Below are 25,927 nucleotides of genomic sequence, written 5' to 3' on the forward strand. Positions count from 1 at the left end.
ACTTATCTAAGCTACAGAGATTTCGTTTTGAGTTAACACTATTAAATTAAATTACATAAATTAGGCAAATAAAAGCAAATGTTAACACTTGATTAAATTATAGTTTCCCGTTATTTACAGTGTAACTTCCTGCATGAATCAATACATTGAAAATATTTCCATAACAGTGGTGCTAAGGTCCAGTTGTGTTCCCTAAAGCTACATTACATTATCTACTTCAGAATATTTGTAATAATTTCATTATAGAACTGTGTAAAATAAAAACAACAAAATATACGTCTTGAAGATGAAAAGGGGGCATATGAAATCAACGCAATTTTAAAACAAGTAGAATAAGGTTCAATTATGTTCCTTAATGAAAGGTACAGAATATGTAGCCTTGAGTGTACCACCACAGACAGTACTTCTGTTACTGCTCCCTGTACATATCTAAGTATGAGTTGGAACAGGTAAATATTTTATTCATAAGGGGAAGTAACACTGTACGTACAGAAAAATTACATTCCAAATTGCAGGCAGGACTAAAGTTACACTGTACGTACCATGACAGTAAATTCTAAAATGTGGGACATTACATGGCAAGTGCATGGAAAGTACAATAAAAACTTCAGATTCTATTATGTTACCAAAAGAAATGTACTGAGGTGTTTAAGCTGAGTTTATGCTTTTGCTTTTAGCTTCTCAGCACACTGCAGCTACAATGCCTAGCTCCTAAAATCACAGTAATATTACAAAAACTATGAACAACATTTCCATCTTATAATCTACTGTTCTACCCTGAATCATCACTGAAGTTGTAGTATATATCGTTCCCATCCTTCTGCCATACAACTTCAATCTCTTCCATGAGCGTCGGGTCAAAATCAGTCTTGCATTCCAGCTCTGCTGTAGACCCTCTCCAGACTTCCAAGTCTTGAGGAGGGACCATAATTCTAGTCGGTTCTGTCACAGAAAAACAAAGTTTTTCATACTGACCATAACACATCTCTGTGAATTACAGTAGGAAGAGTCATTAGTTATTTATTGATTGACCACCTCTAACCTTTTATAAAAAGTTCTGCACTGATGGTGGAGGAACCCTCTATGTTTGTTGCAACACACATATATTTCCCCATGTCTTCCATCTCAGTGGCAAGAATCTGCAGCGAACCATTTTTATGGAGTAAGAATCTCTCCTCTTCCACTGAGCCCTCTGGGTCTTCTCTTCTCCTACAAAACAAACACTCAGCTGCTCACTGTTTTCCTAACACTGCTGCCTCAGGGGATAACCTAGTTTGAAAGTTTTCATTTATTGGAGTTTAAGGTGCATTTTGGTTGAACTCATAAAATTTGAAAATGCCTTGGCATTCCGCCCTCAGTGAAAAAAAAACAAAACAAAAAACTGCCCTTCGCTGCTTCCTGCTAAATCCCAAAGCTCACTATGAAGCCCCCTGTTGACTGCAGAACTTGAGCAAGTGAATAAAGCAGCAAGTGCTGGTCAGATTTACCAGTGCTAACCTACAAAAGATTCCTGAGTAATTAAGGCTACTTTGAAATCTACATAAGAAAGAACAAATGTGATGTAATATCTGCTATGAAAAAAGGCCTACACTGGGGTAATTTGTGGGGAACTTAAACCATTTAATAATGGTTTCATTATTACCTCTTTAAAAGAGGTTGAATATACTCGTTAAAGCTCTATTTACAATAACACAGAGGAACAAAAAAGGTTTCATCTACATAGAGGAAGCTAATTTATCTAAAATAAAGCCATGGTGAATAGATAAAAAAAAAATAAAGAGATAGTAAATGCCCTTAGATTAGTCTGGAATTTGAAATTGTGCTAGAGTTTATAGCACCTGTCACTATATTTTCTCCATATTTTCAGTCTTTTTAAGTCATTTGTTCTTAGACTTAATGCATTATTCAGTTCATTCAGTTCATGAACCTGGGCTTTAGTTCATTGTATTGTTCACTGCCGGCACACTTTCAGGTTTGTTGATTGATCTCTTAAGATTTGAAACCTGAAGGAACTTTGCATAATTTAGGCTTTGTTTATAGAAGTCTGATCTCTATTTATTTATTTATTTATTTGTCACGTCCTGTGTTTGTTTTCCTCACCATGTGCTCATTTAGCACATGGCTCTGTTTGTTGTTCTTGTCTTTGCCCTAGTCCTGCCTTAGCTCCGCCCTCTTGTCAGTGTCTCCTTTGTAGTCCTGCCCTCTCGTTATCAGTCCCAGGTGTTCCTTGTCAATGCTCAGTGTATATATAGTCCCTTTGTTTCAGTGCTCCTTGTTGTTTCTTGTGTGTGTAGATGTGTGTTTCTCTGTCTCTGCGTCTCCCATGTCTAACCCCTGTTCACGGTTGTCTGACTAAGTCTTCCTGTCTATTCCTGTTTCGTTCATGTGGTTAGTGTGTGAACCTCCTTGCTCGTGTTTGTTTTGTTTTTGGTCCCGTTTAAATAAAGTATTCCTTGCATTTACGTCCGCCTCCTTTGTCTGTCCTGCCCAACCGTGACTATTTATTTATTTATTTATTGCTTCACATCAGTTTTCTGTTTCCCTGTGTATGTTAAAAAACTTTCTGTTCATTCATTTGTCTTCTCTGCACTGTAGCTTCACTTCTCTAATTGGGTTCTACTTCACATCAGAATTATTGTCAAGAAGTGTTTGTGAAGCTGAAGAGACTCAGGTGAAATGAGCTAATGTGAGTGGAGAGGCTCATGAGTGTAAAAATATGAGAGTGACTGCAGGTACTGTTTTGTAAGGTACAGAAAAGATTGCAGTGTTGAGTTATGTAAGACAGGTTTGCTTTATATAATTAATACAGAGCTTGCTCAAAGAATTAGAATTAGGGTTTCCTTGTTTAGTATTCTGAAGCTTCACTTTATAAACTCCTTAGGCCGAGTTTTCAGAGTTACAGGTTTATTTAAACAAGATTTATTGAAATTGTATCGCAAAACCAAGAGAAAATGGCAGTTATGTAATAATAGTGATAAATGATTAGAATTCAATCAAAGCCTTTAAAATAATACACAAGTAAGCCCTAAATTAACAGCTGTCTGTAAATACAGGACACCAATTTGGCCCATGTGCACTGCAACCGCAGGAGTGATCTTACATCTTTTACAGAATAAATATCTGCTTGTTTGAAAAATGTCCAATATTTGCATCCCAGCTTCTGTATTAAGAACAATTCACGTATGCCACCATTGAATAAGAGCATGGGATAGAGTTTGTTTCAGAATGTGGAAAATAAAATCTAAGGGACTTGGATCATCACTTGATTGTTGGTGGCAGATAAAGTTGGAGTTGTTCAAAAACATTTCTCCTGACATGTTCACACACAATATTCTCTAGAGCTTACAAAATAACAGAGTGAAAAGCAACCAGCATCCACAGAGTGGATGTGTTGTGAGTGTAAATGCTTTGTTGATGAGAATTTCGAGCTGACGTTAAGGCTAAAGTAACTTGAATAACGACTCTCTACAAGTGGAGATCAGAAAAATATCTTTGGGGATGCCTCCTGAATGGTGTAACTGTCTAAATGTTGCCCAAATTGCTGAATGTATCAATGGGGAAAAACATAACAGACATCATGCTCACTGGGTGAGTAGGAAGGCAAAGCCAACAGAGGACAATCCAGGTGTCTGTTTGCTAATATTATAGAACCGGACAGTTAGTGTAGTCTTCCTAGCATGGTAATCTTTCCAATGGCACTGCATTAGCAGTAGTTTGAAAAGAAGCAGTGTAGGTATTTGTGCTTTAGATTAACAGCTGCAACAATTATGTGATGCAGTCATGTCAACATGGGGTGGCATGGTGGCGCAGGAGGTAGTGTCGCAGCCACACAGCTCCAGGGTCCTGAAGATTGTGGGTTCAAGTCCCGTTCCGGGTGTCTGTCTGTGAAGAGTTTGGTGTGTTCTCCCCATGTACATGTGTGATTCCATACTGCATTATGGCTAAAACACTGTGGTAAATTCATTGTAATGAAATGCATTTCAATGTACAGGCGCTGGTCATAAAATTAGAATATCATGAAAAAGTTGATTTATTTCAGTAATTCCTCTCAAAAAGTGAAACTTGTATATTGTACTCATTCATTACACACAGACCGATATATTCCATCCATCCATTATCTGTAACCGCTTATCCAATTTAGGGTCGCGGGGGGGTCCAGAGCCTACCTGGAATCATCGGGCGCAAGGCAGGAATACACCCTGGAGGGGACGCCAGTCCTTCACAGGGCAACACAGACACACCTACGGACACTTTCAAGTCGCCAATCCACCTGCAACGTGTTTTTTTTGGACTGTGGGAGGAAACCGGAGCACCCGGAGGAAACCCACGCGGACACGGGGAGAACACACCAACTCCTCACAGACAGTCACCCGGAGCGGGAATCGAACCCACAACCTCCAGGCCCCTGCAGCTGTGTGACTGCGACACTACCTGCTGCGCCACACCCTGGAGAGGATTGTGAAACAAAACCCATTCAAAAATGTGGGGGAGATTCACAAAGACTGGACTGCAGCTGGAGTCAGTGCTTCAAGAACCACCACGCACAGACGTATGCAAGACACGGGTTTCAGCTGTCGCATTCCTTGTGTCAAGCCACTCTTAAACAAGAGACAGCATCACACCTCAGCTAAAGACAAAAGCACTGGACTGCTGAAACCTGTTACAAAGTTCTCTGATGAAAGTAAATTTTGTAATTCCTTTGGAAAGGCAGATGAGGAGAGGCACAGAATCCACGTTGCTTGAGGTCCAGTGTAAAGTTTCTACAGTCAGTGATGGTTCGTGTCATCTGCTGGGTTGGTCCACTGTGTTTTCTGAGGTCCAAGGTCAATGCAGCCATCTACCAGGAAGTTTTAGAGCACTTCATGCTTCCTGCTGCTGACCAACTTTATGGAGATGCAGATTTCATTTTCCAACAGGACTTGGCACTTGCACACAGTGCCAAAGCTACCAGTACATGGTTGAAGGACCATGGTCTCCCTGTTCTTAATTGGCCTGCAAACTCGCCTGGCCTTAACCCCATAGAAAATCTATGGGGTATTGTGAAGAGGAAGATGCAATATGCCAGACCCAACAATGAAGAAGAGCTGAAGGCCACTATCAGATCAACCTGGGCTCTCATAACACTTGAGCAGTGCCACAGACTGATCAACTCCATGCCACGCCGCATTGCTGCAGTAATTCAGGCAAAAGGAGCCCCAACTAAGTACTGAGTGCTGTACATTCTCATAATTTTCATGTTCATACTTTTCAGTTGACCAGCATTTCTAAAAATCTTTTTTTTTTTTGCATTGGTCTTAAGAAATATTGTGATTTTTTGAGATTTAGGGTTTTCATTAGTTGTCAGTTATAATCATCACATTAAAAGAAATAAACCTTTGAAATAAATCAGTCTGTGTGTAAAGAATGAGTATAATATACAAGTTTCACTTTTTTTAATGGAATTACTGAAATAAATAAACTTTTTCATGATATTCTAATTTTATTACCAGCACCTGTAATAGATTTCTGCTAAATAAATGATAAATGATATGGTTCAATAAAAAAGTATCATAGAGTTGCATACTTTTTAATACCTGGATATTTTCATATGTTTACAATTGGGATTATATGCATTGTATATGAATTTTATTCACAATCAAATGTGAATTTTCTACAATTTCAAATATAATTAGTAATGCAATATTACATGTTTGATGTTTGATATGATGAGGTAAGAGATAACCAAGTTTTCTGTCCTATGTTTAGGGTAATATGAGCTCAATCAAGCTTAGAGAACATATGGACCAAAGGAGATTTAAAATGGTGAACATGAATGGATGAACGCCAAAAACTGACTTTAGACATTTGGAAAAAATATATGTGGTAAAGAGAAACTCTGGTCTCTATAAGATGCTTTGAATCATTAGAAATTCTTAGGAAAAAAATCGCTTGGGCCAGTGCTAGTACATCATCATCTATAAGTGAGAGGAAATATGAAAATTCAGATGCTAGGGCTTCATTAAATGATGCATACAAGTAAAGAATTAGTAATTAGTTGAGTTTGATATGCTAATTTATTATCCCTTGAGGCTTGTTAGTCACTTTAGATGAAGTAGCCCAATGCTCCAATGATAAATCCAATTCAAATGAACTAAAACCGAAGACATACAAAAAGACATCCAGATGAGCTCTTCAATTTATTTTACATAAGTGCATGAGACTGACCATTGTATTGTAGCAGGTGGGGAGCCAAAGGCTTTGCAGTCCATGGTGACACGCTTCCCTTTGACAGTGGCGTATTCCAGATAATCTTGTGTCAGGATCAAAGGCGGATGATCTTGGATGAAGCAGAAACCATTAGTCATTTATGCAAGTGGATGCGCATCAAACAACCTAAGCAGCATATGGACCACTTTTCCGCTGAGCAATTTGAAAGCTGGGGCATGTAAGACAGTCAGTAACACAGTCAGTCCCACAATTAAGTGCTGAGTCCATTAACATATAAAAGAGCTTTGATCTGCTGCTAGCAACGAGTAAGACAAAAAGCAACAAAACATTCTGTAGTGAGGGCACTTACTCATACACACCATGCTTTCTCCTGGCAAGTAATTCTACTAATGTCAACTGCAAATGAATAGCTACCCAGACACTTATTCTTTCAAATGTCAGTGTAAACAAAATGTAATATACATAATGTATAATGTAGTTTAATCTGAGATGACTTAATGACAATGTTGTCTGTAAAAAACTGGTAGGTGGATTGGCGAATCAAAACTGTCCATAGTTGTGAATGGGTGAGTGAATATGTTAGTGTGTGTCGCCCTATGAAGGACTGTGTTCCCGCTTTGTGGCCAGTGATTCAGGGTAGGCCCCAGACACACCATGATCTTAAACTGGATAAGCGGTTACAGACAACAAAAGAATTAATTAAGTTAGCACTAGTTAATCTACATTAACTACAATGTAGATATTTACATTTTATACTATGTCACTCGCCATTTTATTAGGTACCATGAATCTACACTCCCTGACCCATATTCATCGAAGTTCACTCATTCATTCATTATCCAGTTCAGGGTCACGGGTCATCAAAGTTGTTTATGATCAAATCTTACTCTATAATGAGAATATGATTGTTACAGATCATTGTGATATTTATCAATTTCATTTTTATGCGTACCTGTACAATCACACACAGGTCTATTACAAACGCATGGACACAATTCAACAACATAAAAGAATGATTTGCAGCTGAGTAGTTTAAAAGGAGCTGTGCATGGTTAATTCTCTTGATCCTACTTAACTGACAAAAGGATGGAAAAAAAAGGATTTCCAGGGTATTTGTTTTGCACTGAACACCTGTGCCACCCAGAAAATACCTAATGCATTCAAACCTCTAATACACTGATATAATACATAGCGTAAATATATTATGGAAAAATAAATATGAAATATGAAAAGAAATCTGAGACGTTCTGTTCATATTATGAAATCCTATTTTAACACTATAAAATCTGGTCAGCAGGGACTCCACCTATGAGGAAAGGTATTGACGCACACTCCCCCGGATTCTATCTTTTCATAAGCTATATCTGTATGAAGTAGGGTGTGCTTCATGTAAATTATATATAAATGAGGCACAGTGAGGCAGCACTTGACTTCAGGTGCACTGAAGCTGATTCATCAACTGTGCTCAAATCTCCATTTGTTTCCATGTCCTATGGAAGTTTTATGATTTGGATGATGAATCAGCTTCACTTGTTTGTGCGTTTTTCAGCAGGGACAAAAGTGCACTTGGTTCTTGATAGGTATACAAGGATACATCCATTTATTTGCATAATTTGTTAGCCATACTTTACCCAATTAAGACCCCCCACAGCAGCACAACTAAGCAGATATTAATTATTTGAGGAAAGTATTATTTAATAATAATAATACTGATACAGAGTATCACTTGTATGAGACCGTGACAATGGGGAGCCGTGGTCTTGAGGTTAGAGAAACGAGCTTGAGGCCGGAGGGTCAGTGGTTCAGTTCCTGGGACCAGCAAGGAAAAATTAATTCATAGAGCAAGGCACCCAACCCCTGGGCACCAAGGTGGTTGGCAGCCCTCTGCTCTGTTTGTGTGTTCACTGCCCCTAGTGTTTGTGAAGAATTGCTTATGAGCGTAGCTATAAAACAGCTGTACATTATAAAACGGCCCTACAGTGTGTATTAAATATTACATATCATTATCATTAATGCTGGTGTAAACCACCATAACTTTCAACAAATCATAACTTATTGTATCTCAAAGTAAGAATTTTAAAACTCATTTATCAAGCATTTTATGCCCTATTCTATTTAAAATTTAAAGGTTGCTGATTAACATGTTGTAAAGGATGTAAAAAACTTTCTACTAAACTTACAGTCAGTACAGGCCAATTTTACTGCAATGCAGAATAAGGTTACTCACTCATAACCATGACATTGGCAGTGGCCAACAGAGTGCCGTGGGTGTTGGAGGCTTCACACTGGTACACTGCACTGTCATTTGGTAACGCTCTGACAAGGAAAATTTCGTCACCTATCACTTTGCTCTGGAGTGAGGAGAACCCTGTAGGGAAAATGTGATGTTGGTTAAGTTTGGACAAATTATTCTGTAGTGTGGAAAACAAAGCAAATAACTTCTAGTATTCTAGAATTGTAGAGTTTCAGTGTTACTAATATCATTCATCAAGAACACCTATGATTATTATTTAGTTATTACACTAAGAAACTGTGGGATAACTGAGGAATGTATATATTTGGAACTTCTCAAATGTAATGTAAAGTCAATATAAATCCTTATATTGCATAGAATTAATAATTTGTTCATTTATGACACACCATTTAGAATTACAAACATTTAAGATACCCAGATGTTCCCACTTATAGGAATACTGCATAATATTTTTACCTTAAAATTACAGCTAGAAGTCGTTACTACTCTGGGTTCAGCACTGCAGAAAATGCACTATGTAACATTTGGAGGAGGGTAAGAAAACACCTCTCCCTCCCACCACCTTCTCATTGATTTCAGTACAGTGCTATAAAAGTGAATCAGACTAGGGGGCGCACCAGGAGCAAAATGACAAAACAAGGTTGACTGAGTGTTCCTTTAAAAGAAACTATTTTGATCTTTGCTGCTTTTATTTATCTCAGTGATATGAATAATACAATAAAAAATACAGTACCTAGAGTTGCTATTGTGTCATTTCTATAATCGCATTTCTAAAATGTTAAGAGCCAGACAATAATGCAGTTAAAGTAAATAATTAAACTGACCATGGAAAGGTTCCCCATTCCTCATCCAGGTAATAGAGGGTTGTGGCTTCCCTGCAGCAATGCACTTGAAGTGAACATCAGATCCAATCGTGACTACTTGACTTTTTACAGGCTCTTCTATCCAGCGTGGAGGTTCTGAGGAACAGAATGTGTTTTTAAGATTGTATTCATGACACCATCCCAACTAGAGCAACACTGCCATCCTGTGTATATCAACAAAACTGTTTAGAATCGATTATTACACAAATATTACAAGAGAAAGTGTTAAAGCAAGCTGAAATAAGAATTTGTTTTTTACCCTCCTAGTTCATTTCCCTAAATATATTAAGCATATCTTGTCATCTTCATCTCATCAGGTAATGTCAATTCTAGCCTTCCTCCATCAAAACATAATGACGTTAACTCACCTCTAAAACATATGAGTTTTAAATACATCACCATGCACATTCAGGAGGGGGAAATCATATTTTTAAAAAATAATATAATATCATTAACCATTTCCCCACTCTCAAGAGTGAAACTTTTATTTAACCCGGAAACTGTCACTGATACTGTGTTTCACTAGGAAGCACTACAGTGTAGTATGAATCTGTGTTATCATTTCACATTCATTCTTCTAACTGAACAAATGACTGCAAACCTTCTATTTCCACATTAAACTGATGGATAGCTTCACCAACAGAGTTCCTGGCCTTGCACATGTATTTCCCGCTGTCTTGTTCTGTCACTTTTGATATAGTCAACACCTTTCCATAGTTCCTGTTGTTGGCTCGTTTCGGCAATTTCTCTCCCATCTTGGTCCATTCTATTGTTGGAGTGGGGCTAACACAGGAAAATATCAAATTAGAACTCACAAATCAAATGCATTTTTAAATATATATGCATTCATCTAGAACTGGGCATATTTTTACTCTTCAAAAATAGGCACAGTCATAAGGTGGGTTTCTATCCAAAACGTCCGCATATGGTCACAGCGTAATACATAAATATCGGCAGAAAAAAAATGCGAAATGAGTCGTGTTTCCATCCAATGCACTTTTGCGAATAAACTTGACGTAGGCCCCGTGATCAGGGACGGTGTCGTTTATATCTGAGTGGGTTGTTTGTATCAAAAACACACATTATATCAAAAAGCTTGATCATATATATATATATATATATATATATATATATATATATATATATATATATGTTGGCCGTCTGTGTCATTTCTGTGGTGTGGATCTTCTTCTTAATGTTTTGAGTGGAAGGTAAAATGCTGTGTGGTCTCTGACTTTTGCTCAGTGCTGTATGTGTGTCCACTATATTCCACACATGCACTAAAATAAGAAGCACGGGTGTTGGTGTGAAAACAGAGTGGTAAAATTCTGAGAGGGGGGGAAGAGGTAGGAGAGTCGGGGAAGTCCATTAAAAGTCTGTGATGGCGGGATCAGTCCAGGTCTCTGGCTCGCGCTGTATCGCATGCGCAGTGTGTATAAACCAGCTGAAACTTCATTATTTATTCAATAAACCCTTTTCCATCGCCCTTTTGTGCTCTTGCACTTTTTTCGAATTTTGCATTTTGCATTCGCCCATTTCCAGGTTTTTTCAGGTGCATTCCCATAATTCGCTAAATCTCTGTGGATGGAAAACTGCCTATAGTCTCTGACTTTAGCATTACGTTTGTCAACATCAGGAGAAGAGAAGAAAATATACCTGACATAAAAAAACATAAGCAGTGTAAATGCTGAAGAGAAGTGGACTTTCGGTGACTCTTTTACAGTGGAAATATTTATTCTGTTTTAAGACTAAAAGGATGGGCAAAAATAATAGTAGTGTGGACATTAAAAACTGATAAAACTGTTTACTAATATTATATTGGCACAAGCAAAGGTATCGACTTACAATCCTTCTGCAATACACTCTAGCTCCAGTTCCACTCCTTTCACCAGGTTTACCTCAGAATATTCACCAGAGGGCACCATAAGATTTGGTTTCTTCTCCAAACCTGAGATGGCAAATTCAAGACCAAGTACATCACACTAACTATTCAGATATTTTCAGAACATTAACCACAATTAAAGAACAATTAAAAATGAAAAGATATATAGAGAGAGTTAATTAGCTCACCACTGGTATCTGTCTTGCTGCTAGAGTTAACTGGCAGGAAAGAAGGCATAACCAATTTAATTCCTTTTTTAAGACACCAGATAACATATGAATCTCTATATTTCAATGGCCAAGAGAAGTAAACACATACATGGGACGACCACAATAGCCATCGCGGTTTTCTGCACGATGGTGCGAATCCTGCTGAAAGAAGCAAAGCAGCAGTAGTCACTGCGGCTGTCTTTCTCCAGTGTGTTCGAGAAGTAGAGGTTACCATTAAGGCCCATGGACACTCTATTATCCTGCTCAATATGCTGAAGACCTGGGAACAATACCAAGAGGCCAGTTAGCTTCACATGAGCACCCACATCCACTAATAAGGCCATCTTTCAAAAAGCCCAAAACTCATTGTGGGAACTTAGAGAGGCCAGTTTTTTAAGGTACCAGCAGTGAAATCCCACTGTTATGGTCTCCAAGCCTTAAAGTGGGCAGTGTTTTTATGTTTGCATTTGTAAATAAAGGTCCATTTGGCCATTTAAACCCACACAGTATCTGTTTTCTTTCTCCACAGTGGGTGCACCTGAAGTATCAGGATTCATTGGTTCAAAGGGGTGTCTACACATTTCCTCTCATAATCCTCCTATGCGGCATGTATGCAAGACATTTTCTAACACTGTCAGTGTTTTTGAATAAAGAAGGAGAAGGATAAAACATCCTTTACATATTTTTTGCATAAAGGAAAAAATAATATATTTTACATATTTTTTCTCAAAGCACATGGAGAAAAAAATGCAGAATGTAAATCAAATGCAAACCTTGTAAACAATGTCCATGTGATTGACAATGTCACTATATAATATTCATTCATTTATTATCTGTAAGCACTTATCCAGTTCAGGGTCGCGGTGGGTCCAGAGCCTACCTGGAATCACTGGGCGCAAGGCAGGAATACACCCTGGAGGGGGCGCCAGTCCTTCACAGGGCAACACAGACACACACGCACTCACACATTCGCTCACACACTCACACACACAGACACTTTTGAGTCACCAATCCACCTACCAATGTGTGTTTTTGGACTGTGGGAGGAAACTGGAGCACCCGGAGGAAACCCACGCAGACACAAGGTGAACACACCAACTCCTCACAGACAGTCACCCGGAGCGGGAATCAAACCCACAACCTCCAGGTCCCTGGAGCTGTGTGACTGCGACACTACCTGCTGCACCACTGTGCCGCCCACTATATAATATTTATATATTAAAATAAACATATTAAAATACTAAACTATGAGAGGATGTAAGTTAGAGGGTGTTTATAGACATGGCTCATGCTCAGCTCACTGCCAAATCTGTTATGTCATTTTGTAGATAGGTATGTTGGTTAACATCATTTTGAATACTGAGGGCAGGGGGTAAGTGGAACCATGTAGTGACTTAGCGACTTACCTATTGTCATCCAGTAGAGCTGGACAGGTGGAATGCCTTTGGGGGGGTTACACTCTAGAATAACAGAATCTCCCTCTTGCACCACCACTGGCTCTTTCCTTTCTTTTGGAAACTTTGGTGAAGCTTTGCAATAAAGATGTAAAAAAAACAGACAATACAGTGTTGAACAAGTCAATATACATCAGCTAACAAACATAAGCTAATAAGTGACTCACTAGGCACAACAAAATCGGTTTCCTCTGATGCTGCGGTTCCCAGCTTGTTGGTGGCATAGCATCTGTATTTGCCCTGAAATTTTGCAAGGTCTTTTTGGGTTGGTATCACAAAAGTCCCACTGCTCTCATGTCTGATCAGCCTTGGGTCCTTATGGAAGTTAAATTCTTGTCCATTCTTCATCCAGTAGAACCTGTTCAAGCAGTAATCATATATACACAGTCATATCACACCCCCACACAGGACCACCTCAGAGGAGCAGGTATAATTTGAGTGTTGGATCATTTATAGGCGCTGCAGTGACACCAATGTTGTGGTGGTGTGTTAGTGTGTGTTGTGTTGTTACAAGTGGAGTTAAACACTGTGTCCACTCACTGTCCATTCTATTTGACACTCCTACCTCGTTGGTCCACATTGCGGATATAAAGTCACTTGGTTGTCTTAATAGTTTAAGTTTATGAACTATTCTAAGTCCAGCAGTGACACTGAGGTATTTAAAAATTCCAGGAGCACTGCTGTGTCTGGTCCACCACTCCACATCACACCTGCTCTGTGATGGTCCTGTGGGGGCCTGACCTTTGAGGAACATGGTGAATGCGTGCAAACAAAGTATGCAGAGCAACAGCTGGATTACAGTCTTTAATTGTAGAACTACAAAGTGCTCCTGTATGGTCCATGTAAACTGAGGGAATGGACAGTGAGTCTTGTAACAAGGAGAAGTGTTCATGAAAAGGCTGTCTATATATATATATATATATATATATATACACACACACTGTGTTGCATCTATGGAACCTATAAATGGATCCTTCACTCATTATTTTCCTTAATTTGTGAAAACCAATCACACAATAATCAATAAGTGGACTGATGTCGTTACTCACGTTGGTCTGGGGTTGCCTTTGGCTTCACAAGTCAGTGTGAAGTTTTCATCAAATGGAAGAGCAATGACAGATTTCGGAGGCTGGAGTGTAATTGTGGGCAACTGCTCCACTGTAGAAAAATGACACTGATGAAAAGAATGACTCCAAAAGCTGTTCAAATGCAGAATATGTGAACTATAAACTACACTGATATAAGCTCTAAGACATGGGTGCACAACTCCAGCCCTGAATGGCCAGAGTCCAGCATAGTAGGGAGATTGTATCATCTGCATAATTTGCATCATCTGAACACAGCAGCTCTCCTTCATGTTGTGTGAAGAGTTTGTGATACCAAGAATCAATAAAAATGCTTCAAAATTACATGGAATAAAATTTTTACATTGACTTCCATTAAAAGTTATGAATGTTTTTCCTTGTCCAATAAAGTCATGACTTTGGTGAAGATTTTTATTGGACAGCAGTTTAAACTCATTTAAACCCCATTTCTAAATATGTTGGGACAGTCTGGAAACGCATCAAAAACATAAATATGTGATTTGTTAACTCTCTTGAAAATGTATTTAACAGACAAAGATAGGATTTCCAGTGTTTACACTGAAACATCTTCACTGTGTTTTGTGGATTAAAAAAGATATAATCTCATGGCTGCAACACACTCCAAAAAGAGTGAAAATCCATAAACAATTCATGTCACACTGCTCTGAAACATTACATTGTAAGTGGCTGAATATGAAAGATATAAAAGGAGCATTCACCAAAGGCTCAGATTTTGAACGCAAAAATAGGTCATTGCTCATCACTTTATGCCAAACTTCATGAGAAGATTGTCAGTCAGTTCAAAGACAATGTTTCTCAGCACAAGTTTGCAAAGCATTTAGGTCTTTCACCACTTTCAGTTCATAATATCATGAGAAGTTTCAGGGAGTCAGGGGAAATCTCAGTGATTTAAGGCCAAGGGCAGAAACTGCTGCTGAATGTGTGTGAACACTGAGTCCTCGGGCAGTATTGTTTGAGAAACAGTCATGCTACTGTGATGGACACATGGGCTTGGGAGTATTTTGGAAAAACATTGTCTTCACTCACAATCAGAAACCAAACCAAAATCTTCAATTCAATTCAAATGAAAGATATTATTATTACACAGTCCACCACTGCATCAAGAGATGGAACCTGAAACTTTTATACAAAGAAGAATCGATATACTATATTTGTACAGAAATGCTTGCAAGTTCTCTGGGACAAAATCACCTGGAAGTGTTCTGTGGTTAGACGCGTCCACGTTTCAGCTTGTGTTTGGGAAAATAGACATTGGATTCTGCGTGCCAAAAATGAAAGACCATCCAGACTGTAGCAAATGAAATTGCCCATGGTAGGGGTGATCTGGGTAAATGTGAAGGTACCACTGATGCAGAGACATATTCGTATTCTGGAGAGACATATGCTGTGGCCAAGACAAAATCTTTTCCCAGAAACTCCATGACTATTTCAGCAGGACAACACCAGACCTGGTTCTGCACGAGTTACAACAGTGTGGCTTCGTAGACACAATGTGTGTGTGCTTGACTGGCCTGCCTGCAGGTCAAGCTCTGTCTCCTAATGAAAATCTATGGCACATCATGAAGAAGAGCATCAGAATATCAAGACCACAGATTCTTGAGCAGCTTAGATTTTGTATACAGCAAGAATGTATGGGCAAAACTTCCTCTTGCAGTATCGCAATAGTGTCTTAATTTGAGAAGGTATTGAAAAGTATAATTAACAGAAAATGTGGTGTGACACTGTCCTTTTTGAATGTGTTGCATTTATTTATGTATTTTTACATTTATTTACATCTTACAAATAGAGTTAAATGTATCATTGAAAACCCTGAAAAAAGTCCTTTTGTCTGTCAATAAAATTTCAGTGAATTAACAAATTATAGATTTCAGTTTGTATTGCATTTTTTGGAAGTGTTCCAACTTTTCTAGAAATTAGGTTTTTAAAATCAGAAAAAAACAACAGTAAAATATTGTAAAAGCTACTAAAGCATTTTAAAAATATATTTCCATTGGACGTAATATTTAATGCTTGTGAAATGTCAATCACAAAAGGCCAATTGGTGAAAATAGCCCATTGCTAATGTCATATCAAACCTCGCAACACTTTTTTTTGTTTGAGTTTTGATACCATCTGCTTCCTTTTGTTAATTTTGACTACTTCATATTACATGAGGGAAAAAACCTCACAACATTAATGTGTATTCAAATTTAAGGTTTTTGTCTTCTGCTGCAAAGTTACAATTTCAGAGATGTGAGGCTTTATTGCAACAGCGACCACAGAGGAAATGTTCCTATGTTAAAGGGAATTAGTCCAGTGAGAAACAATGTTACAACATAAATGGAGCAAAGATGAAAACAGCAATCACTGAACAATCCTATTGTCGGATTACTTACCCTCAGGAGGAATGTGAACGCCGAAGGCAGAAGATAAAAAGGCCAACAGGAGCCCAACAGCAAGGCCCCCAAGCCCCCTCATTCCATCAACCTAATGAAGACCCCAGCTCCCACCTAAGACACTTGACTGGCTATTAAGCACGAGAGGTCTAAAAAGAGAAACATGTACAAAGAACAGAGAAAGAACATATTAGCTGTCTGCACAGGTATGTACAGGTATAAGATTTCATAAGAAATATGGGAGCAGGGGACTATTCCCCCTAGGGCTTCAAAGCATTTGAACAGGGTCTGCCTTCACTGCAATTTCAGATTCTTTTTGACACTTAGGTGTAGAGAACGTTCAACCAAACCAGGTCAAATCATTTTAATATTTTTATTTCAGGCTAGAGATGAAAATACAAAGTAGCATAAAATACCATTGGTAGAATGCATGCCAATGTGGGTATCTGTTAGATAATCTGTTAGCGGGGGCAGCCGTGTCCTGGTGGTTAAGGAACTGGGCTTATAACAGGAAGGTTGCCGGTTCGATCCTCTGAGCAGGAAGGTCATGACTGAAGTAACCTTGGTCAAGGTACCCACTGCTCACTGCTCCCTAGTGTTCACTAGTGTGTGTGTGTGTAAACGTGTGTTTCACTGCACGGATTGGGTTAAAGGCTGAGAACAAATTCCTCTGTGTGCAAGCCCAGTGGCCAATAAAGTGATGCTAATTCAAATAAGTCATGACTTACAGTTAGTTATATCACTTAGCTCCTTCAAGCATGTCAAACTCTAGTTCAATTAGAAGCCATTGCTGGCTTCACCCTCCAGGCCTGGTAGCATTGTAAACCTGGTAGTAAATTACAAATAAGCTAGCAATAACTTAAAATTAGTTTCTGAGTGTTATTATTTCATTAAAAAATTTAAATAAAAATCCACAGTTTTCCACCGTCACACTGAAAGGTACAAATGGAAAAGATAATGATGGTGATGATGATGATGATGATCCACAGCTTTCATTTTATGGGCAGGATTGACCTGTTACTAAATGATCAGCCCACATTTAGGTACATGGTTATTGTATCTTACCGTCTGTTCTCTCTTATTCAACATTCCTCAGGTACAGTAGATTGTTAATAATGTCTGAAAGTTGTTAATGGGGTAAAATGCATTAATAAAATAATTTCAAAATATTGGTACCACTTTTTAAGTGTAGTCTTATTGTAGATTGATTTGTTTCCTACTGTTGCCATACTGCTGGCCGGAAAAGGCCCAATGGACCTAAATCCAGACGAAGTAAACATGCCGAAGATCTTTTTAACTTGCCAAAGGCTCATTCCACACTTAATCACACATACTCACGACACACAGACTCAGGGTGGAAATACCTCAGATACCCGCCACTGCAAATTAACAGCAACTAACACTTCCAAAAACTCAAGTATCCAAGCAATAGCCAGAGGTAATGGTTAATGTGCCGCTCAGATGTGTTTCATAGTACTGAATTCTAATTTGCATTTATATAATGGATATATCAATTCAATATATCAACTTAAAAACATGTATGAAAGAGGATTACTGTTTCTTGCAAAAATGCTGTACATGAACATGAAGCTGAAGACTTGTAAATGCATGCCTAGTTCTCTAAGGCAAAAACTAATTTAGTTCTTAGAGAATAGCATAACAAAAGTGGCAGCAACATTCCAGGCACCAAAAAAGGCCACTAAATAACCAGGTTTTTAATTTTACCACAGCAAAGTTATAACTAAGACCCTGTGTTTGCACATCCAAAACTCCAAAAAAGTTTTCTTATTCTGTTTTTTGACCTCACATTAACAAGGCACAGCACTTTTATTTATTTATAGTTACACTTAGAGACCACCTTTCTAGACACCCAAGGACGTTTTACAACCAACACTACACTGAATGCCATTAGATTCAGCACACACTTTGTGGAGATTTGTCAGCCCAACACACACAGCATCCCCTTGACCAGGAATGACCATCCACCTGGAGGACAGCATCGCGCACTTGGGGGTTCACCCAGGATTGAGTGCCAATACATATCTAAGCATACATACCTACAGACATCCTTTCACATACATATTCACCTAACCTCCATGTTTTACGAATGTGGGAGAACACCAGGGACGCTGGAGGAAACACATACAGATACATAGAGAACATGGAAACTCCACCAGCACTGAGTGGAGAACGTTCAAGCCACCAAGCCACTTTGAGTTATTAACAGTGTACAGTTAATAAAGTGACAATTAGTGAGGGGAGGTAACTTTTTCTCCAGGAGGTAGAGGGGAATTTAAACCAAAATCTTATGATATTCACAGTGAATTTGCTGATGCTAGCATTCATCCAAATGAGTCTGACATGTGACGTGACATAACGTGACATGCTTTATAATCACTGTACAACTGTATAATGAAATTTGACCTATGCATTTAACCCACCCATGGCACTGAACACACATACACACACACATATACAGAGAGAGAGAGAGAGAGAGAGAGAGAGAGAGAGAGAGAGAGAGAGAAAGAGAGAGGCATACTAGGTGCCCCAGGATAATTTTGAGGGTTAGGTGCCTTGCACAAGGGCATTTTAGCTGTGAATGTTCCCATGGGATGTTGGGATCGAATCAGTGACCTTCAAATACCAATAATTCAAGTTTGGAGGAGGTTTAAGCCCAGCTTCTATAATGTCTTTGAAAAAATGTTTTTACTTGACAGTAAACACTCCCCCTCCCTGGACGAACAAGCAGGGGAGCCCTGGAAAGCCTCTCGGATTTGAATACAAGAAAAATTGCTGCTGGATGTGCCAGCAATAATCGCATTCAGAACTGCTGACATGGTGAGATGAAAAAGTGTTCCTCTTTCAAAAAAATAAATAAATAAAAAAGTTTCTGTAAACAAATTTGCTTAGCCAAGTTTAAGAGGAAATGGAGGTAAAGGTGTCAAGGTATTTTTGGTTCAGTGAGTTTGTCTCCTTTTGATTCAAGTTTTCAGATAATTTAGGGAAAGGAAACTGGAAGTGCTACAAATTAAACTCGACAAGCTATAAATACAGCTATAAATACGGCACACTTCCTTTTTCGGTGTTACTATGTTTTTAGGATTGTCTGTAGCACACCATATGGTCAAACATTTGTTGTCCTCTGCTCACCCATCATTACTTCTGAAATGAAAGATATTATTGAGCAGTTTGTCCACCTTTGCTACTTTAAAATCATCTACTGATATTTCTTTACACCTGATGTAGGAACATTTCTGTGGTGATTTGATAGGCTCAGTTGCAGCTCCCCGACAGTGTAAAAGCTTTGTGTGTGCGTAACTGAACTGAACATCTATTTTAATAACCAATACATCTTTGAGTAACTCAATTGACTAATTACAAATATTTGGACACACAGCCAATTAACACACTGATTCATTTTGAAGTCATGGGATCTGATCCTGAAAAGTGATGAATTTTTTCATTCATTATCTGTAAGCGCTTATCCAGTTCAGGGTCGCGGTGGGTCCAGAGCCTACCTGGAATCATTGGGCGCAAGGCGGGAATACACCCTGGAGGGGGCGCCAGTCCTTCACGGGGCTACACACACACACCTATGGGCACAAAAATCCTCACAGACAGTCACCCGGAGCAGGACTTGAACCCACAATCTCCAGGTCCCTGGAGCTGTGTGACTGCGACACTACCTGCTGCACCACCATGCTGCTCTGATGAATTATTTATTCAGATTAAATACACATGATTAACACAGCTAAAAAGGGACGTGACCAGATTATTTTGAATCTTGACCTGTATGTACACACACCACTACTGAGAGTTCTGATAGAATGAAAGATCACTTATGTCTAGGAATATTATGACAGTATTATGAAACTGGAAAAACTGACCCTGAAGGATCAGCATTAATGAAATCCATACTGCAAATACACTAGATGCCTAAATGTTTGTGGACACTCCTATTTACCAAATTCATCTAACCATGACACAGGTGTTCAGTTGAGCACACATTGCTTAAAAAAAAAAAAAAAGATTACTAGAATGGGACACTCTTGAACAGCTAGTGAGATATAAAGCCCTCTAGCACTGAGCTGATGGCTGAAATCAAACCTGGTCATCTAAGAACAGGAACTTTCATTTAAATGGATCTCTTTAAAAACCAGCCAATCAAAGGTTCTACCAGGAACATGAAAGTATTCTTCTATGGCAGCACTATTTTCTTAACTTTACTTCTAAGAGCTTTTGTGTACTATATTCCCAACTGTGTTAATACACTCCACCGTTCTGTCATCACGGTAGTATTTTGTCTGACAAGTTTTCATTGGCACATTAATAACACAGGCCAGAGCAGGAAGAGATAGTCTTTCATCAAGTTAGGAGGCTTCTGTCAATTTAAAAGGCTTATCTGGAGTTTGGACAAGATTATGAATACCTTATTATTCCACAGCTACTGTCAGCTATCATGGCAAATAAACTTAAAATGTGTGAGTGGTTAGTTTAACAGAGTAAAGAACCTCCATATAGCTTGTCTGTATCAATTAAACATTTCAGTGCAAGAGCCCTGTACATAAACCAAGGATCAGATATATGCAGTGTGGCCTAAAACTATAATGAAGAAGAAGCTTCCTCAAAATTTATACAGAAACTGAGCTTGGCTGCTAACCTTTTTCTGCAACATACAAAGCAGCAGTTTCCCAAAAACACCTTGGTGTTAGAACCCTCTTAACTGGTGTTCACTGTGAGGATGGGTTTAAAAACTTTTCCCATACCGTTGTTGCTCAGAAGACATCAAACTTTACCTAAAGCCATGTGCAAAAGTTTGTATGCCCCTGGTCAGCTGACATGTAAGTCATGTAATAAATATGTTAACTTTATTAGAGTTCAAATGTCTGTAGGTGTTCCATTAATTGAATCACAAATAATGTAAGTGTATACCCACTGTTTAAACAGTTTCTATCATTACCTAAAATAAATAAAACTTCTGTACTCACTTGAACAAGTCCAGCATGGAGTATCCACAACACGTCCACACAATAATTCCCTGTCACAGCGGAGCCCAGGAGGAGAGCAACTACAATATTAAACACATTCAGCTCCACTGTCCAAGCTCGGCATGCTCCACTAAGCCTCTCTCTCTCTCTCTCTCTCTCTCTCTCTCTCTCTCTCTCTCTCTCTCTCTCTCTCTCACACACACACACACACACACACACACAAACCTCCAACACGCCCCACCACTCCTGAAGAGAACTAAAAGAGATTCTCTGAAGAGACATATGTCAGCAAAGCCTCTCACCAGGCTTGAAGACGCACTAAGCCTTTAACAAAGATTGCAACAAAGCCTGATCCGGAGACCTATTCACTAACCGTTAAAGAGTGGACCAGGAAGTGCTGGAATTCCTGACCATGTAGATGGGCTTTATTAAAAGGTAGTGAAACCTGTACAAAAACCTCAGAATTAACATACTTTTGTTTGTTTGTTTCTGAGAAGGTTAAAGAGAACCTACTTGCTCATGACACAAAATATGAAGCTCCTAACAACTAGAAAAAAACTTGGTAGACCACAAAAAGTGTCACCATCAGGGAAACAAAACTTCATATTTTTCAGCTCTGAGCCAGGGCAGCGCAATAGGTAGTGTCACTGACACACAGCTCCTGGGTTCTGTGGTTATGGGTTCAAATCCTGGCTTGAATCACTATCTGTGAGGGAGTATGTTCTCCCTGTGTCTGCATGGGTTTCCTCCAGTTGCTTTTGTTTCCTCCCATGATAAAAAAAAAAGAAAAGAAAGTGGTAAATGTGTGGGTGTGATGCCCTGCAGTGGAGTTGCGCCCTGCCCGAGGTGTGTTCCTGCTTGTGCCCAATTATTCTGGGTGGGAAAAAAGAAAGACAAAAAAAGAACAGTTGCAAAGCAACGTAGCAGCTGGTGTTCTGCCCCAGAACCCCGATGTCAGCATCAATAAATATGTTTAGAATTATTTGCAACAAGAGAAGCAGAATATGCAACCAACATCTAAGACTGAACTCTGGAGGTGTGGAATAATAGACATAAACATCTCTATCAGAGACTCCTGAAAGACTGGAAGTTTGAACAAAATCCAGTGTTGGGTAGGTTAATTATTTCACTCTCATTGAAAAACACTGCAAAAAATAATGATTTGTATTTAAATGTAAAATTGAAGAGTGGTCTCTGACTTTTGCACGTGTTAAAACATGGTGATAACATACGGTTCTGTTAGAGTTGATGGAATTGTACTGCTTTGATTAGTGATAGTATTTTGCAGCGTGTCAACAGTGGAAATCCTCTTAGCTCAGCAAAGCCTATCATCTTAATCCTTAATGCTTCCTTAAAGACTTCACAGTTGCATACACTTTTCATTGTTCTTTTAACTAAACAACAGATTTGCTTGTTTAAATAGGGCAAATACATTTGGATGGATTCCATTATAAGTGTTTGTGTTTCAGTAAGGCATATCCCATAGTGAATATTTCTCTAAAAGATTTTTATTATACTTTTGACCATATTTGTAGCACTGCGGTCCTGGAGTAGTAAGGCCAAACAATGAGCCTGCTTTACTTAACACACCATATGGTGGAATTACAAACATAACCTTTACAACAAATTGAAAGAACTCTGGTAACTCTTTACAAAAGGCTGCTACACAATACCTGTATTTAGAAAGGACACAACACTTCATATTCATAAAGGTTTACTCCTGTAAATGACAATTTTTATTACAGTCTTTGAGGTAAAGTGACATCGGAGCTAACAGAAGTTGGTTTAATGACGACTAAAGCTTGTTTATATAGATTTATGTAAGAAGTCATAAAAGACTTGTAAATGTCATGTCACTTTATGCACACTTCCTTTCAGTACAGTGAGATTCTTTAATGTATTATGTAATTGTGACATTCCACCATATGCTGTCTTAATAAAAATAAGACTCTGTACAATCCTGGAATACCTGGTAGACCACCAAAACCTGTCAATGTCAGTTAAACAAAATGTAAGACTTTCATCTGTTAGAGACAGAAGAATATCAAATTCCACTCTTGCATTAAATTGCAGAAAAAAATGGTTTTGTCCATGCTTCATTTGTGAGTATGCATCATTGTTATGCATCTGATTGGGTACTGAGAAAACAGGTCAAATAAAGAACAGAAATTTGACAAAAAACCAAGAACCCAGACCTTAACATCCTTAAATGTGATTTTGATTGTGAGTACCAACCAGTTAGACTAAAAAATATTCCTGACTACAATAATAAACCCTTGCCATAATTGTTCTCATAGGTTTAAGTTGGCTCTCAAAGGCTTATGTAGGCGTCATGGAGTGTTACAAATGCTGCTCTTCAATAAAGAGTTACCATAAATCGTGGCTCATCCAGTTGAACATAAAAAGACTGTGTTATCTAAGCTTCAGGGCAAAACATACAAATGCAAAGCAGTAAACAAGTTACTTCTAAAGAATGCGATTATGTAACAACCTAAATTTACAGGAATAATAGTACACCACACTGTGTGTTTATACATGATGACAAACCTATCCAAATAGAATAGAATTAAAGTGTGTCAAAAGAGCAAATAAATAATTGTCATCAGTAACTGGAGTTGCATTGAAAACAAGAGGTGCCCTAACACGCCTGCCAATGAAAGCCCGGGATTAATGTGAGAATGTGGATTCACAGCTTCAAAGTGTGAAAAATATACATCAAAGAAGGTGCTATGAGCCACGGCTGATCATATAAAATACACACATAGTGCTGCACGCTGCCTGGGATTTGCTGGATTAAGGCCCATAATCACCATAAACAAATCCCAAAGTTATGACATTGCAGAATTTGGGTAATTCTGAGATAAGAGTTGTAGGAAAAGGAATTAGAATAGCAGCAGGAAGAAGGGTAGAGAGAAGAAGAGTGTGGAGTATTATTAACTTATGTGTTATGAGGGGAAAACACATACCATATATGACTTTTAAAAAGTATTATATCCACAACAAACAATGCATATTAACTTAAATATGTTTTAAATATTTTAAAGAAGGTTTATGTTATTATTTTTTTTTAATTATTATAATTATAATAATAATTAATATAAAATATATAAAATAATTATAATAATAATAATTATAATATAATTATATAATTATATTATAATTATTATAATTTTTTATTAATTATTATTATTTTCCATTGTGTAAAAAACAGTGGTGTTTGTTAAAATAAAATCAAACTACATTTTTCGGCACTTCTGTATATAAAACATCATAAAACACTGTTTAAGGTATTAAGCAATATAATCATGACTATTTAAGCATCATTTATTTTCAGCTCTGGTCTTTCTGCAGTTCTTATTATTACTCTAAAAAATCCTGTCTCTGCAAGTTTCTTTAAAATAGCATTTTGCAATAACATTATCAAATGATATGTTGTGCTGAAGTTTTAAATGGAATTAAGTAAGTATTGGCAACTGTGCTAAGAGAAATTGAAGTAGCAGTACCTGAACCTAAGTGTTGTTTAAAGGGGTGTAGGCATATGGTTGTGGAGCAGTGAATCTGTGCCCTCTGGAGTGAGTGAAAACCATTTGTTACAACTGGGATGAGCAGGAGTTCCATACAACTAATCTTCCAACATTAGCACCTAATCCCACAAATGTTCTTGTGGCTGAATGATCCTAACAAATCCTAACAAAACTGTTTCTAATGTTAAGCTTTTCCAGGAGAGAAGAAGCTGTTACCACAACAAAGGAGAACCAATTCACTATCGGTACATTTGACTTCAGAAGGGATGTTGGATGAGCAAGTGTCCACAAACATCTGTCTATATTGTTTGTGTGTTATTTGAAAATTATATAAGAAAAGAATATTAGAGTATATCTTCAGAAGCCTAGAATATGCCCTTGAGCAATACTATTCACGGAAGTATTAATGACATAAATGTCACTTACACTCAAGACATCGTTCAAAAACCTGCTGTACCTGATGAATTCATACCGACATTTCACTACAATGCTGGTGTCACTCCTATTGTGAGGCTGTTTTAATGGGGGTTGCTTCTGTGTCACCAAGACAATTTTATCATGCTCCAAAATAAATATCTCCAGCAAATACGACATTTTCAAAAATCACCCTGAAACTTGTACAGCTCAAATCTCCCCAAATTAAGTTTAGGGGTGGCCTGAAGGAGTTGGTCTATGTTGGTTTTGAAGCAGTGGTTCACAAACATTTTCTGCTGTGCCCTCATTTTTCAGAAGAGACTTTGTTCAAGTGCTATTTTGGGGATGCACAATATGTTAGCCATCCATCAGTAGTCAGATTCTTGATGGGTATTTTTAGGTGGTTGACTTCTCTTCACCTAACAATGGCACAGACATGTCAAACTCTAACATACACCTGTGCCAACAACACATACATTTCCTCATAGTTGTATGCAGACGTGTGCACCCCTGGTCTAATATCATTTTCTTATTTCTTACTGAATATAATTTAACACATATCACATACACTTCACAGGGTATTTTTCTGCCAATTGTGCCTGAGAATACAGTCTGCAGCGGGGCACCTCTAGAGTGGTCAGTAGATTTAAG

General features: G+C 38.2%; 1 protein-coding gene across 2 annotated transcripts in view; it reads right to left on the reverse strand.

Moving 5' to 3' along the window:
- Nucleotides 1-25,927, reverse strand: part of chl1a (cell adhesion molecule L1-like a) — a 58,144-nt gene that overhangs the window by 29,828 nt on the left and 2,389 nt on the right. For both annotated transcript variants that reach the window (XM_066671895.1, XM_066671894.1), the window contains exons 2-14: nucleotides 16,351-16,499; nucleotides 13,919-14,027; nucleotides 13,037-13,227; nucleotides 12,822-12,944; nucleotides 11,525-11,695; nucleotides 11,395-11,424; nucleotides 11,170-11,272; nucleotides 9,926-10,107; nucleotides 9,286-9,420; nucleotides 8,435-8,575; nucleotides 6,205-6,316; nucleotides 1,043-1,209; nucleotides 777-942 (exon numbers count right to left, since the gene is read on the reverse strand). In XM_066671895.1, the coding sequence (XP_066527992.1) occupies nucleotides 777-942; nucleotides 1,043-1,209; nucleotides 6,205-6,316; nucleotides 8,435-8,575; nucleotides 9,286-9,420; nucleotides 9,926-10,107; nucleotides 11,170-11,272; nucleotides 11,395-11,424; nucleotides 11,525-11,695; nucleotides 12,822-12,944; nucleotides 13,037-13,227; nucleotides 13,919-14,027; nucleotides 16,351-16,432 (1,712 nt within the window). In that variant the 5' untranslated portion in view covers nucleotides 16,433-16,499. The remainder of the gene's footprint in view (nucleotides 1-776; nucleotides 943-1,042; nucleotides 1,210-6,204; nucleotides 6,317-8,434; nucleotides 8,576-9,285; nucleotides 9,421-9,925; nucleotides 10,108-11,169; nucleotides 11,273-11,394; nucleotides 11,425-11,524; nucleotides 11,696-12,821; nucleotides 12,945-13,036; nucleotides 13,228-13,918; nucleotides 14,028-16,350; nucleotides 16,500-25,927) is intronic.

Source organism: Hoplias malabaricus, chromosome 5, assembly GCF_029633855.1.
Source record: "Hoplias malabaricus isolate fHopMal1 chromosome 5, fHopMal1.hap1, whole genome shotgun sequence".
Lineage (NCBI taxonomy): Eukaryota > Metazoa > Chordata > Actinopteri > Characiformes > Erythrinidae > Hoplias > Hoplias malabaricus.